Source organism: Triticum aestivum, chromosome 6B (assembly GCF_018294505.1).
Source record: "Triticum aestivum cultivar Chinese Spring chromosome 6B, IWGSC CS RefSeq v2.1, whole genome shotgun sequence".
Taxonomy (NCBI): Eukaryota; Viridiplantae; Streptophyta; class Magnoliopsida; order Poales; family Poaceae; genus Triticum; species Triticum aestivum.
In genome coordinates, this window is record NC_057810.1 from 660929059 (window position 1) to 660944426 (window position 15368).

Genomic DNA, 15368 nt, shown 5'->3' on the forward strand with positions numbered 1-15368 from the left:
CAGTAGTAGCTCTGAAGAAAATGCACTGCTAGTCACTGCATTATTGAGGACAGGGAGATGCACATCAGACTCACTGAACCATAATGTGAGTTAAAGCAGAACTCATCCCAATATGTTACTGCTCTATATGTGATCTTGGCCTGGTAGCAGTTGTAAACTGTAGTCAAATGAGCTCCCAAAGAGAAGAGAAAAGAAGAGAAAGTCAGACAGGCACAGTACAGTGAATGAGAATCTCAGAATGTTCCGAGACAGCAAGCGTACAACCATAAACTTCATGGAGCAGAGCAACCTAAACAGAACCCTTCATTAATTAATGCTAACTTGGCACAACTATAAGCAAATGAGAAAATATGTGGGGCTCAGTTTCAGTAGACACATTTTCTTAAGTGATCCAGCACAATGCAGATTTGGTAAGCTTGACTCCAGAACGACATTACCAATCTAGGTTCTGGTGGCCACACTGAGGTTCATCAGATGCACACCCAAATGGGTTACCACTCGACAATAATAATTACCAAGCAAGCACCATGACTGGTGGGATCATGGCAGTGAAGATATATATATACAGGAAAGAACATTTTCAAGGCGGCCCGCAAATCTTATTCGTGAACTATGTACAATCTGAATAAGGATATCTCTTGTTCAGAGTTTGTTCCCTCTTTTTCTCAGGACACAATCGTATGAAAGAAAAAGGGATAACTGCGTCCAGCTTTGCACCGTGTCTAGTCCCGTGCAACATCTAACATGCACCGGACGGAGCGGGCCAAAATTTATTTACATTACAAACCCCAACAGTTCCCGTCATGAGGAATGGACAGATGCAATATATATATCGTACTTGAAGGCAAACGGCGGCAGCTGACGACTCCTGCAGGCAGGAAATGGAGAAGTCACGTTTGCCAGAACCACTTCAAAATTTTGTCGAAGGAACAGGGGAGGCTCACATCAAATACGCTTTAGAACCGTCCGTGATGAGTTTCTCCTCCCATGGAAGGCCTTCATAAAATCTCATTTCAACTAGGATAAACCGAGACGCTGCCAAGACACATGTAACATATATTCCGGGTTTGCCTTCCTCTAGTCAGGGAACTGGACATGGGATTCCTTACATGCCTCTTCGCGTTGTAATAAATTGAGCCCTTTATTTAACATTCATTGCCGCGGCCATTTTCCGCAACCTTTGAGATATTTCAGTGAAGGATGGCCTTTGAGCTGGTTCACCAGCCCAACTACCTTCCATCAATGATTTCCATTCAGGATCGCACCAGGAAGGGATCTGAGGACGAAGAGAATTGTTCACGATGCCCCCTACAAAATGGACATGATAATTAACTCCACAGGATGGTTAAACACAAGGATCAACATCTTACTACAGTGCATGACTAATACTCCCTCCATTCCTAAATATAAGTCCTTTTAGAGATTCCACTACAAACTACATACGGATGTATGTAGACATATTTTAGAGTGTAGATTCACTCATTTTGCTCCGTATGTAGTCCAATAGTGAAATCTCCAAAAAGACTTATATTTAGGAACGGAGGGAGTATTTGATAAGCACAAAAAGTATCTCTTTGCAATAACAAGCATGATTAATACTCCCTCCGTCCCAAAACTTTAGTTAATTAGTACAAAGTTGAGACACTTATTTTGGGACGGAGGGAGTATATGATAAGCACAAAAGGTATCTCCTATTTGCAATAATAAGCATCAACATCTTACTACAGGTGCATGACTAGTTTTTTTTAAAGCAGAAAAAGTATCTCCTCTTTGCAGTAACCTGTGCTGAATAAAATACAGGGCAAGTAGGGGAACAGCACTGTTATTATTTAGCTTCATTGATTCCAATTTCATACAGCTGGCTTGTTTAACTGCATTATTTAACACATCAATAATAAATATGTATATAGCATTTATCACTGAAATGCATCCTGAGATTTACATCTGATCATTTCCATTAGCTCACCCTACAAAGCCTTTCGAAGTTTCCGGCAAATAAGTTTTTCAAAATTGTATCAGAACACACAGAGAAATTCACAAAGGAAGAAAATGTCCAACAAGTATGTTTTTGGCTTTTTGCAGCCCTGAAACAAGTTACTCAAACTGATAAATGTGCACCAAAAAAAATTATACAAAGACGAAGGTCTCATCGGAAATCAAAATGTAGCAATCAACATAACTTAAGTTTTGAACATTACCAATAATTTCAGCTGCACGCATATCAGAATAAGGGTCGTCCCCGGTAAGTAGCTCCCACATCACAATACCAAATGAGTAGACATCAATCTACAGAATAAAGTTAATCGGCTTTTTGTCAGAACATTAAAAAGTTATACACTGTTTACAGATTATATAGCTTGCCAAATAAAAACAGGTTCTTCTAGAACAAGCACTATTACCTTCTCGGACACCATATCACTTTTCCCACTCAGAAGCTCAGGTGCCATCCATGGTAAGGTTCCTCTAACACCACCAGACACCAAAGTATGCTGCTTCACCTTTGATAGCCCAAGATCACCAATCTGGTCCGGAAGTATCCAGATAGGATGAAACAGTCAGGGAGCAAGGTATTGAACTCAAAAACAAGGACTGTAGGCAAATAGAGAAGGAGAAGCAATGAAGGGAACGAGTGGCGATCAAACCTTGCAGATCGGTCGTTGTGGATCTCTCATGTTTACCAGTAGGTTCTCACACTTGAGATCGAAATGGACAATATTCTTCCCATGCAAATATTCCATGCCAAATGCAGCATCCATAGCCAATATAACCCTTTTGCGGCGATCAATTGTCCTATGGAGTTCCTATAAGATTAGAATTTGGATATGGGAGAAATAAGAAATCAAACTGTTCTTCGATTAAACAAGCAGTACCTGTCTTTCTTCCTCAGGAATTGTTTGAGAGACCCATTGACCATAAACTCGGTAACAGTCGCTAAGCTTCCATCAGGGCCATCACGAACAACACCATAAAATGAAACTACATTTGGATGATGAAGCGAGCTCAGGATCTGAGCTTCTTTCCAGAAATCCGCTATCTGCAAATAAATCAGAACTTGAGGCGTTTTCCATGAGACCAAACCATTACCAAAGCGAACCTATAAATCATTTTCTCAAAAAAAAAATCATGAACATAAACCATCTTTATTACGTACTCCCTCCGTCCCATAATATAAGGCTACTCATAGTGGGGAGTATCATATACTAGTATCATGCATATGATACTAGTGTATGATACTATCTTCATAGTGCATAATATCATAGAGTAGTACTCCCTCCGTCCCAAAATACTTGTCGGAGAAATGGATAAAAATAGATGTATCTACAACTAAAATACATCTAGATACATCCATTCGTCCGACAAGTATTTCCGGACGGACGGAGTATCATAGATGATCATATTTATTGCCATGCATGACACAAAGTAGCATAGCATTTAACATGATAGGGTATCTACCTATGTTACTCTAACTCTCTCTCTTCTTTAATTCTCTGCCACATCAGCATGTTTGCTATTCCCGAGTGCATGATACCGGCTAAGATACCACCATGGCCAGCCTAAGAGCTCTTATATTATGGGACAGAGGGAGTATATTATTAGTATATAATATACAGGCAGCCAAGGCCTCCATTACTTTAATATTGAGAAAAGAAACCTATCCACAGCCATATTTTTTTCTACAAAACATGAAATTACTCGAGTATTAGATGAGTAGCAGTAAGAGGTTTTTGACCCTGAAATAGGTAAAGAGAAATTTTGCTATGCTGCCAATCCTTAAGTCGACAACTAACAAGGAAATAAAGCATACCAAGCGCTCTCTCTCAGATGGCCTTCCATCAAAGCAACTAGCTTTTATTCTTTTGATGGCAACATCACAACCCCTCCATTTACCATGAAAGACTGACCCATAAGTACCCGAACCAAGCTCTCTGATTTCCTCCAGATCATCATTTCTTATAGTCTGCATGAACACAAAAGTATAAATAGGACATAAGCTAAAAATAAATAGGATTACACATAAAGAGATCAGCGAGTGACCTGTAATCCTTTAGACAAAGCTTCAGCTTCAGCGGGTGTAGTTTCGATCCCAGAACTTTTGTGCTGGTCGCAGCTTCCATGCACATCAGGGTCCTGATCTACATCAGTATTCTGCAGATGGAAGGATTTGAGTGGAGAGCATTAGGTAGTTTAATGCTTAATGTGTTTGTTCAAGTATTACTCACAGCAGCCGTTACCTCATCAAACTTCTTCCCATCATTGCCGTTATCACAAACAGGTGAATTTGCAGGACGAGCATCTGGCTGAACCTCTACTGGCTTCTCAGACTCTTCCAGTGCAGCCTTTTTAACAGAGGCAACAAACTCTGGAAGGATATTTAATCTGTTCTCCGATATATCCCCACACTGCTGCAATGCAACAGCCCCACCGTCATGTTCTGTAGGTTTGCCCCGTTGGAGATCAACTCCAACATTGTGAACCAAGGTGCTAGGGTCACTCGCAGCGTGTGAAGGTTTTGTTTCAGTCACATTTTGAGTGTGCCTTTCATCATCTGCTCCTTCCAATTTCTTTGTTGTGTTAATGTCCAACCTGGACAAATGATCAGCAAGGGGTACCGCAGCAACAGATACTTTACCATCAAGCGGTGATAGCATGGGTCCAGCGGATGCTCTTTCAGGAAAAATTTCTACCAATGGAGCTCCTGGTTGCTGCTGGACTGATTCTGGGGCAAAGAAAGGCTGAACATACTGAGCAGTGTTTGGACCTGACCGAGAACCAAGGGAAGAAGGGTTCTCAACAACAGCGGGAACATCATGTCCAACGATTCTATATGGTATGTTGCCATTGGGTGAAGGCCATGGGTTTGGGACTCGATCATATGCAGGCATACCAGGAATCCTTGGACTAACATCACCTGTGTTTCTGACAAAGTTGGAGTTGATGCTCCCATTTGGGATCGGCAGGTGCGGTGATTCATATGATGAGCCTGTGTGAACAGGGCTGCTTGCTCTCCTTCTCATGGATTGAAGTGGCGGCAAGTTCTGCTGCATTTGGTAAAAGGTATCAGCACCATATGTTGAAGTATGGCTGTAATGCTGGCCTGTCGATTCTTCAAAACCTGATGTCTGGACATAGGAGCCACTACTCACATGCTCGCCCTGGCCACTGCCATGATAATAGTGGGGACTTTCATGGCTTGAGCGGCTGTGAGATGTTGAATGCATTTCATATACTTTGCTGGGTGCAAATGCAGAATTAGCTGAGTTGCTATCAGCATACGGATCCATCACTCTACCATTAGCAGGCAGATTCAACCTTGGATCCTCATACCGTTGATGGCTTTGGTTGGGATGCACCGTTTGCTCTTTCACATAAACACCATTTTCCAGTCTAACATCTTGGCCTACAACATAATGCTCACCAGGACGACCATAATCTGGACGCTGAATAGCAGGGTGAGCAGAATACTCACTTGCCATGCTTGATTGATCAAAATGTTGTTGGACTGGCCTCCAACGGGGATCCATATAACGAGGATCACTCACTGAACCTTGACCCTTCTGGAATGACGAACGGGAGTCATATACACTGTTTCCATCCAAGAAATTGCCGGAGCGGCCCAAATTCCCTGGGAAGCCAGCATTTTGCTGAATTACAGCACCAGGTGGAAGCCAGACCAAGTTATCCACATGTGGCGGTGACTGAGCCTCATAATGCCGATATTTTGGCGATTGCCTCACAAAATCATCAGGAATCCTCTCATCAAAGTCCTCTGCTCCAACTTGAAACCTTGCAGATGATGGTGAAATGGGAAAATCCCTTGGATCAGGCACTCCATACTGCCCCGGAGAGATATATGCAGGGCTCCAAGGAGAATCCATCTCCCCATACCGCTGATTATGTGAGGCACGAGGAACATTCAAATGCCGCAGGCCAGCAATATCGGGAATTCCTGACTCATTGCCTCCGATACCAAAAAGCTGCTCCACTGACACAGGAGATGAAGGTGATCTCATGTCACCAAGGCTGTTAAGCGCGTCGACATACCTCCTCTCCGTCTCCCGCTCATCCCCATGGTAATGCACAGCTGCTGATGCAGCCTCATCATCCAGGTGCTGCGAGAATAAGAAGACCCTGAGCCTAGTGAACCCCTCTCCCGCAGCAATGAGCTTGTCATACTCCTCCATCATGTTCACCACATCATCATCATTAACAACCGAGACCAGTGCATCAAGATCCTCATCAGGCTGCTGGTACTTGATGATATCGGCATCGTCATAGAGCTCCCGCATCCGCGCCGCCAGGTCGGAGTAGGATATGTCGCGGGGCAGCATGACGATCCTGGTGTCGCCGCCGACGTAGCGGAGACGGCCGTCGAGGGGGCGGGGCAGGATGCTGCCTCCGAAACTGCAGAGGAACTTGGCCATGCGCTGTGCCCCGTCAGCCTCGGTGCTGCTGGCTGCAGCGGCAGCGGATGGCGCCATGGTGTGCCGAGGCTGCGTGATCAAGCTGGCTTGAGTTGGATCAGCGGCAGAGCCAAGTACATCACACGATTGCCAATCCACCAGTCCCAACCAGCTGCTCTCGTTAGCCCCTTTCCTGTGGATAGAAAAATACCAAAATTGTTAGCCTAGAGCCCAAAGATTTGGCACCTTCCATCCATCATCAGACGAATAAAGACACGAAATCGGACAATTTCAGACAGATTTCGCCAATAACACCTCAGATCAGCCCCCCACCGTCAGACAAACGACAAAATTCTTTCCTAAAAAAAGAATGAGCCGGGGGCGGGGGCAATTTCGAAGAATGCGTTGGAGCAGACCCGAATGATTTGCCCGCAAAATCCGAATTCAAAATCTGAAAACAGAATCTACAGGGACTGAGCTCCTATGATTCCCCGCTGGCGGAAATTTCCCCAACGGAATTCCTATTCCCCGCCGATCTTGGCCGGATAAACACAGAAACTCATTCCGTTTCCTCCCCCCGAAACAGACGGGGAGGATAAGAAGGACGAACGAACTAACTTCCAATCCAAAAAAACAGGAGAAATCCAGCCGATTGTTGGTGTTCGAGGGAGGAAGAGGGGGAGTGAGGCCGTACCTGCCTGCCTGCCTCTGGCACGATCCTGGGCTCCCGGGGTCGGCTGAGCAAGCGGGAGAGGGGGCGAGCAGCCGACTTGGGCGGCTGGGCTCCGGGCGGCGGTGCGGTCGCGCTTTAGGGGCGGGGGAAGGGAGGCGAGAGGGAGAGGGAGAGGGAGAGAGAGGCGAGGAGGAGGCGTCCCCCGGATTCGCGGTGGGGAAGTGAGGGAGGGAGGGAGGGGGAGGCCGTGGTGGTGTTGTTGGCTGGGGGATTCGGATATTCGCTGGGTCGCTCTGGGTATCACGCCGTCAGCGCGGGGGGCATCGCCGGCGCCGCCGCCCACGCGGGACTCGTCGGCGTCAGGTGTGGAAGGGGAGGGGATCGGCTGGTGTCGTGTGGAGGCGGAGGCGGGCCGCCCGTGCGGGTGCGGCGCGCTACGTGTGGTGGAGGGAGGGAAGGGAATGTGGTTTGTTTGCGCGGACGGACGGACGGACGGGGGAGAGAGAGCCAGCCAGAGAGGAGGCGCGGCGCCGGGCCACTCGGGTTGGGGGATTCCTAGCGGCTCGGGATTTGCGGTGGAGGCGCGGCGGGGCGGCACGTGTGGCGTGATTCTGTTCCGTTCCTGATGACGCGACCCCCGCCCCCTCCCCACGCGCACCCGCCCCTCCCGGTTTTATCCCATCGTACGGTGGTTCAGTTGGGCTGGCCTTGTTGCTTCCTTCCTGCGTGCTTCCGCGCCGCGCCGTCCCTTGCCTGCACTGCACGGCAGGGAGTGTCCACGCAAGTGTAACAACCAACCAGTCCAGCGGTTACTTGGTCATCACCTCGACCAGCCGAACGATCTCCATGTTTTTCCTCGAGTTGCACTGCATTGTCAACTCGGCCATTAATCGGTCAGTCCAAGCAAGCCGCCCTGCAACTGGCCACGCGCATGCATTACGGCCCTCGGTGCCCTGGGGAGCTTCCCGTGTACCGAGCCTCGGCCGGGATCGGATCACGCTGACAGAGCCGATCTGATCGTGTCGCGTCATCGTTTTTCACTCTCATGGTCACGGCAGCTGGCCGGAGATGGAGAGGGGCGGGCGGGCAACATGAAGGAGCGAGACCGCCGGCCCGGACCGGCCGTCGTTTTCGGCATTCACGTCACGAAAGTTCAGCGCACGACCGACCATCCGCTCCTGGACTAGGAGGTATAGCTAGCAGATCAGATCGATCAGCCGTAACTTTCACTCCCAACAATACCAACATCAACATGTACGTACGCGCATATATACTGCATATGCTCCACACTCCAGAGTCTTGACATTGCATATGCTGGAGAGCGAGGGCGGCATCAACCGACATACGATATGCTCCGGCTTATGGGAGAGTTTCTGGAAGCCGGACATGCATGGCCGAACAGAACATATTCCCTTCATCAGGTGTGCCGTTTGCATGCATGATCGGATCGACGCCGGCATGGCGTATCGATGCTGCTATTTTTGATCTCTTCAAATCAAAAAGGGAAAAAGGGCAACGCTTCCGCTGATGCAAAGAACACTGAACGAAAAATAGATTATCGGCCAGACAAAAATGTGGCCTATCCTCATCTCATTCTGTCCTACCTACGTTCTGTGCCGTCCATATATATGGAGATATCTTCTTTAATTACGACGCTACGCTGCTTCTTTTCTTTTTCTTGTTATAACTTTTTGAACGTTGCTATTGAAAGTTACAGCACATAATTGATAAACTCCTTTTTTTAGGGAATAGTTGGTTAACTTCAGTGGAAGTGGGGCCAATTGGTCCGGATATGGATAGATTATTGTGCTCACAGGATTTGGAATAATCACACAGACTTGTAGCCGAGAAATAGAAGATGATTGAGTGTGATTAGAACATGCAAAATTTCATGGGCAAATGATATTCTACGAGCTCTAGGGCAAACAAAAAACGGTTTTGCTCAAACTCAGCTAGCTCAGTTTTAATTGTGGTCTCAATCACTTTTTTGACCGTCCGATCGTCGCACATCAGGTTGTTGTCGTTGTGCGTTCTGTCCGAACGACGCGGCTCTACTCTCGTACAGGACGTAGCCCATGTGCATGAGTACTAGCTTTTTTTGTTTTTCTGTTTACGGGCTATATGGACTTTTCTTCTTCTTTTTTACCCAGTGGAAAAAGGCAAAGAGGATATGATCGAAGGATGAGAATCGTTGCTAGCTAACTGCATTCTTCCTTGCATGTTATTGTCACTTGTTTTCTTTTTTGAATCATGTTAGGGTCATTTGTTGACCGTAGCTTCCAGGTCAGCTCTTTGTAACAACTTTCTTTTCATATATTTTTCTCTCATGATTAATTGTTTTTTTTGTTATTTCACTAATATGTTAGTAGAACACTATTCCACTCTTCTCCCTTTTCCTAATTTAGTGTATTCATTTTGTTTTTTAGATTTGTATTCATTTGTTACCGTAGATTGAAAATTGATTGTTTAGGGATTTCACTATTTTTTTATTTTTCTCTTCCATTTTTCCATTTTCTGTATTTTCTATTTCGCTTTTTCTTCTTTTTAAAATCATTTTCTATTTTTATTCCACTTATTTATTTATGTCATTTTTTATTCTAATGGTATCAAAGCACATTCCTCCTTTTCGGTACAAATGCTTCCTCCATGAGTTTTTCCATCAAAACATTTGTGCGACCAAAATTTTTAAGTCTGGTCACAACTACATGTTTCTTAAATTGGGTCGTAATTATAATCTATTAAGTCGGGTTGCAACTGTTAAGTTTTAGACGGAGTCGCAACCGCGAGGTTTCCAAAATTTGATCACGAACAACCGTTTTCTCAATGTGGCTGCGACTGCAGGCTTTCAAGTCAGGGTTGTAACTGCAAGTATTCAAAAGTCGGGTCACAACTGCAAGTTTTCAAAGTTAGGTTGCAACTGCAAGTATTCAAAGTCGAGCCGCAACTACAAGTTTCCAAAGTCGGGTCACAACTGCAAGTTTTCAAAGTCAGGTTGCAACTGCAAGTATTCAAAGTCGAGCCGCAACTACAAGTTTCCAAAGTCGGGTCGCAACTGCAAGTTTCCAAAGTCGGGTGGCAACTGCAAGTTTCCAAAGTCGGATCGCAACTGCAAGTTTTCAAAGTCGGATCGAAACTGCAAGTTCCAAAGTCGGGTCGCAACTGCAAGTTTCCAAAGTCGGTTTGCAACTGCAAGTTTCCAAAGTCGGGTCGCAACTGCAAATATTCAATGTCGGGTCGCAACTGCAAGTTTCCAAAGCCGGGTCGCAACTGCAAGTATTCAAAGCCGGGTTGCAGCTGTAAATATTCAAAGTCGGGTCGCAACTGCAAGTTTTCAAAGTCGGATCGAAATTGCAAGTTTCCAAAGTCGGTTCGCAACTGCAAGTTTTCAAAGTCGGGTCGCAACTGCAAGTTTCCAAAGTCGGGTCGCAACTGCAAGTTTCCAAAGTCAGGTCGCAACTGCAAATATTCAATGTCGGGTCGCAACTGCAAGTTTCCAAAGTCGGGTCGCAACTGCAAGTTTCCAAAGTCGGGTCGCAACTGCAAGTTTCCAAAGTCGGATTGCAAATGCAAGTTTCCAAAGTCTGGTCGAAATTGCAAGTTCCAAAGTCGGGTCACAACTGCAAGTTTCCAAAGTCGGGTCGCGACTGCGAGTATTCAAGTGGGGCCGCAACGACAAGTATTAAAAGAGAGGTGCAAGTACAAGTTTTGAAGTTGGGTCGCAACCGCCAATTTTCAAAAGTCGGGTTACAACTGCAAAATTGCTAGTGGGTCGCAACTGCAAGTACTAAAAGAGGGGCGCAAGTGCAAGTTTGAAGTCGGGTCGCAACTGCAAGCTCCATCAATTTAAAATTAAAAAACGACGGATTTTTAACAAAAAATAAATAAATAATGTATGGGACAAGTCTGGGATAGATCTTGTGCGCCAGAGGCATCATGCTGGTGATTACTGCTAAACTGGGTCAAAACAACAAATGAAACACTTTCCACAACTGTGTTATGGCAACTAAAAATATGTTGTGCAGGTGAACCCACTAAGACGTATGTGCTTCTCTTATGGATTCGTATGTTTGCTTTAGCATGAGCGACAGGAGACATAAAAAGGCCAAGCCCCAAAAAACAACACGGCATGTGCAAATCGTGGGGAAAGGAAAAAAGTCCAGCCAAAATATATGATGATGTCATGTGAATGAGACTATAGATAAATCTCAGCTAGCTGAGTTCTAGGTGCTCCCAACAAAAAAATGCACGCTACTGGTGAACTCAAGCATCTTCGATACCAAAAAAATCAGTTGTTGGGGAATTTATTGTTCGGCGGGATCACCTATTCTTTGATCAATTTAAATCCTAAAGTCCTCTCATGGTAATTTATACTCCAAACTCCAAAAAATGCAGCACCTGAAAGTGGCATACTTCCTCTTCACAATCTTTCGACGACTTTTAGTATCGGTAAATTTTCTCCCTAGACTAGACCCCTTCGCTCCCCTCGTGAGAACTCTCATCTAGAGTTTCTCTGCCTGTTGCAACTGCCGGCACCGGTCGCTCATCTCCTATGATCCTTGGATCATGGCGGCGCGTTGGATCCCTGCACTTGTCGACGAGAAGGCTCTGTTTTTAGGTGTTTTTCTGAATTTTGTTAGGGTTTGCGCCATGTTCAAGAAGACGAGGCGGCGGCGGTTTCTTGAAGATGGAATAAGGTCCTCCCCGCCTAGCCTCCGTCCTCCGGCGATGCTTCTAACATCATCGAAGGGCGTGTAGAGGTGTGTTTTCGGCGGATCTTATGGGACCCGGTCGGCATTTGTCTTCGATGGATCTGTCTGGATCCGGTCTTCGTTCGTCTACATATGTGTGTTTGTAGGTTGGATCATTCTGATTTATGCTTCTCTTCATCGGGGGTGGTTGTTGTTATGATGCGCTGGTCCTAGAAGGCCTTAGTACGACGACTTTCCCATCTGTCTACTATAACAATGTTTACCCGAGTCCGACGAGGGAGGATCGATGACGGCGTCACATCTTTGGCTTGCTCTAGTGATTGTAGTTGTCGCTAGGTGGTCTACGGACCTAGATGTATTTACTTCTGGTGTTCTTTGTACTGCCTTAACAGTTGATGAATGGATTGAAAGTTTTCTTGAAAAAAAATGAATGATGCAAATCATGTACCTCCGCCTAGAAAAAAGAAAGCACCCAAAGAAGATGCAAACATCACACGAATTACAGAGAAGGTAAAAAAAAATATTTTCAGTTTTTTTTTAACTAAAACCACGACGAACAATTTAGAATGAAGGAAGTATATCACTTGACTGAGACTTGGTTAAGGCTCAATCGACTGAACCTAGCCACATCCTTTACAGATTTGTCTGTCTGAGCGTGCCAAGAAATGCACTTGTACGCTTCTCCAAAAAAGACCGCGCATAGCTCGCGAGATTTTTTCCAGCCTCGGCAAAAACGTCTGGAGAGGAGCTAATCGAGCAGGTTCTTCTTGCTACAGCTTAGGCCCAGTTCTTCACGCGCCCAAAGGTGCCATTCTTTTTTTGATGGAAACGATTAGATATGTTATGAAAGTTCGCCGAAGAGCAAAGCACCTAACATGATACTCCCCCCGTTCCTAAATATTTGTCTTTTTAGAGATTTCAAATGGTTATCACATAGGGATGTATATAGACATATTTAGAGTGTAAATTCACTCATTTTGCTCCATATGTAGTCACTTGTTGAAATTTCTAGAAAGACAAATATTTAGGAACGGAGGGAATAAAAGTTAGGGACAATAAAAGCTAGTGACGTCGAGATTCCAAGACTAGAAGAAAGGAACTCCTAGCGTGAACCGCATTCTTTTTTTTCCCCTCTTTTTCCTGTTTTTTTCATGGACGTGAACCGCAATCTTGCTACTCGCCGACTGCGCTGCTTTCGATCGAGCTATGGTCCGAACAAACACCGGGGAGCCGAGGCAATGATCGACCGGGGCCGGGGCCATCGCCGCGGCCGACACACGGGTACACGGTGAGGTCGGCAGATTCCTCTCGTCGTCCGGCGTCAGGTGGGGGCAGCAGGGGGGCCTGCGTGCCGCTGTGGACGTGGTTGCTCTTGCGCGGACGGAGAGGTCTCTACGGCCGACACGCCGCGCCGGGGCCACGGGCGTGTTCGTTTCCGTCCGTACGCCATCTCCGTCGCCACGCACCTTGGTCGTACCAGAGCGACGATCTCCGTCCGCCCGTTCGTTCCCTGCATGGCAGGGCGTGTCCACGCACGAAACGAGTCACGCACCATTTTTTCCGTCAACTTGTCAACCCCGCCATTTCGCCGGGTAATCCACTAACCCAGTATCACCTGCATCTAGTCACACACACGCACGCACACACGGCCGTGCACCCGCACACTTGCATTGCCGCCCTGTGGAGAGAGTGTCGGGCGTGCCAGGCGGTCCAGCAGTTTCTCCGGTCGCATTGAATTCGTGAACCCATCGTGTCATTCCGTTCACTGTTGCTACAACTCACTGGAGATGGATCGGGAGAGGCAGCGACCACCGAGCTGGCGAGACCGACCGGACGTCGTTTTAGGCGTCCACGTCGCGAAAATTCAACCGGAGACCGATGCCGGGCTTCTGGATCGACTGGCCAGCCACTCCAGCTGCTAGCTAGCACATCCATGGCAGCGACCGATCGGAAAAGCAGCCGCAGTTAAGTTCGGTCGGCTGGGTGGCTAGCTTGAGATCGGCAACTTGTGCGTGCATATGCTCCACATATTCGACGGGGCAGGAATATATATGCTCCACATATTATACACCAGGATTTATTTATCAGGTAGGGTAGAGAGATGGCACCTGAAATTCCCAATAATGCAAAGAGAATGAACGAGAGTGTTTTTTTTTTTTTTGTAAAAGAGAATGGTTTTTCTTTGATTCATGCTAGTACAAAGAAAGGTATAGGTGACGCGAGTGTTCAAACTGGCCATGCATATATATATGGGCATGCAGAATATGTTCTCGTCATGCGTTTTTCGAGCAAGCTAGCTAGGCGCATCGATCCAGCTTGATCTCTCCAAAAAGGGCCGATATAAAGCCATTGTTTCCACTGAAAGAAAGGTGCCCTAAAAATATATTATCGGCCAGCGAAAACACGGTCTGGCCTCATCTCACTCTGGCGCACATTCAGTGCCGTCGATATCCTTAGAGATATCTCTCTTTAGTTAGGACGGCATTGCTCTTTTTGTTGAGGCATTTTAGAACATTGCTATCGAAAAACTACAGTGTGCCATTAAAGTAAGTTCGGTGCGGAGCCCCAGCCCCAAAATGCGATGTAGCATTCCTCCTCTGCCGTCACCCTCCTCTGTCGTAGATCGTCGATCTCCTCCTCCTCTGTTGTTGGCTCCATCAGCGAGTGATGGAAAACGAGGCATGAACATAAATAAAAAAAATCTACGAACACCCATGATCTATCTAGAAGAAGCATAGTAACGAGAGGGAAGAGTGTGTCTACGTGCCCTCGTAGACCAAAAGCGGAGCACATATAACGCGGTTGATGTAGTTGTACTCTTCACGATCCGATCACGATCCAACCGATCTAGTGCCGAATGGATGACATCTTCGAGTTTAGCACATGTGCGGCTCGATGACATCTCCTCCTCCTTGATCCAGCAAGACAAGGTAGAGAAGTAGATGGGATCACAACCAGCACGATGGCATGGTGGTGATGGTGGTGGTGGAGCTAGTTCAGCAGGGCTTCGCCAAGCACTACTAGAACGAGGACGGATGAACTACGAAGTAACGTGAGAGAGAGAGAGGGGCACCAAGGGCTTGATGTGTCCTCTTGGGACGCCCCCTCCCCTCTATATATAGGTGGAGGGGCATGGGGAACAACCCCTACAAGCCCTAGGGCGTAGCTAAGGGGAGAGAGGACTTGGACTCCAAGTCCAATCCTAATCCTACTAGGATCTCCCCTTTATTTTTTCTTCCCCAGCCACATGGGCTTTTGAGGACTTGGTAAGCCTAGCCCAATAAGGGCAGGGCGTCTCCCCTCAGCCCATGCCAACCCTTGGGTCATGGTGGACTCACTTTTGGACTTCCGCACCCCTTCGGAATCCTCTGGAACCTTCTAGAAGCTTCATGGTACAATATTGAAAAAACTGCACCTTTTTTCGAAACCCAAAATATGACTTCCCATATATAAATCTTTACCTCTCGACCATTCCGAGACTCCTCTTGACGTCCGGATCTCATCCGGGACTCCGAACAACATTCGGTTACCAATCATCAAATATCCCAATACTACTCTAGCATCAATGAACGTTAAGCGTGCGAC

At 46.6% G+C, this 15368-nt stretch overlaps 1 protein-coding gene across 2 annotated transcripts; it reads right to left on the bottom strand.

Annotated features, from left to right (window-relative positions):
* Positions 1-563: 563 nt before the first annotated feature.
* On the bottom strand, positions 564-7639 carry LOC123138772 (serine/threonine-protein kinase CST20). 2 transcript variants are annotated; one of them, XR_006469320.1, is made up of 10 exons: positions 7096-7639; positions 4233-6594; positions 4036-4146; positions 3806-3958; positions 2871-3034; positions 2643-2790; positions 2400-2522; positions 2199-2286; positions 945-1308; positions 564-868 (listed from the first exon to the last, which is right to left on the bottom strand). XR_006469320.1 is itself a non-coding variant. In XM_044558652.1 (9 exons), exons 2-9 carry the CDS (start codon positions 6477-6479, stop codon positions 1142-1144), a joined length of 3201 nt encoding a protein of 1066 aa, XP_044414587.1. In that variant the 5' UTR covers positions 6480-6594; positions 7096-7639; the 3' UTR covers positions 564-1141. The 2 variants fall into 2 exon arrangements, 1 of the variants encoding a protein (XP_044414587.1); XM_044558652.1 differs by having other exon boundaries at positions 564-1308.
* Between the last annotated feature and the right edge of the window lie 7729 nt (positions 7640-15368).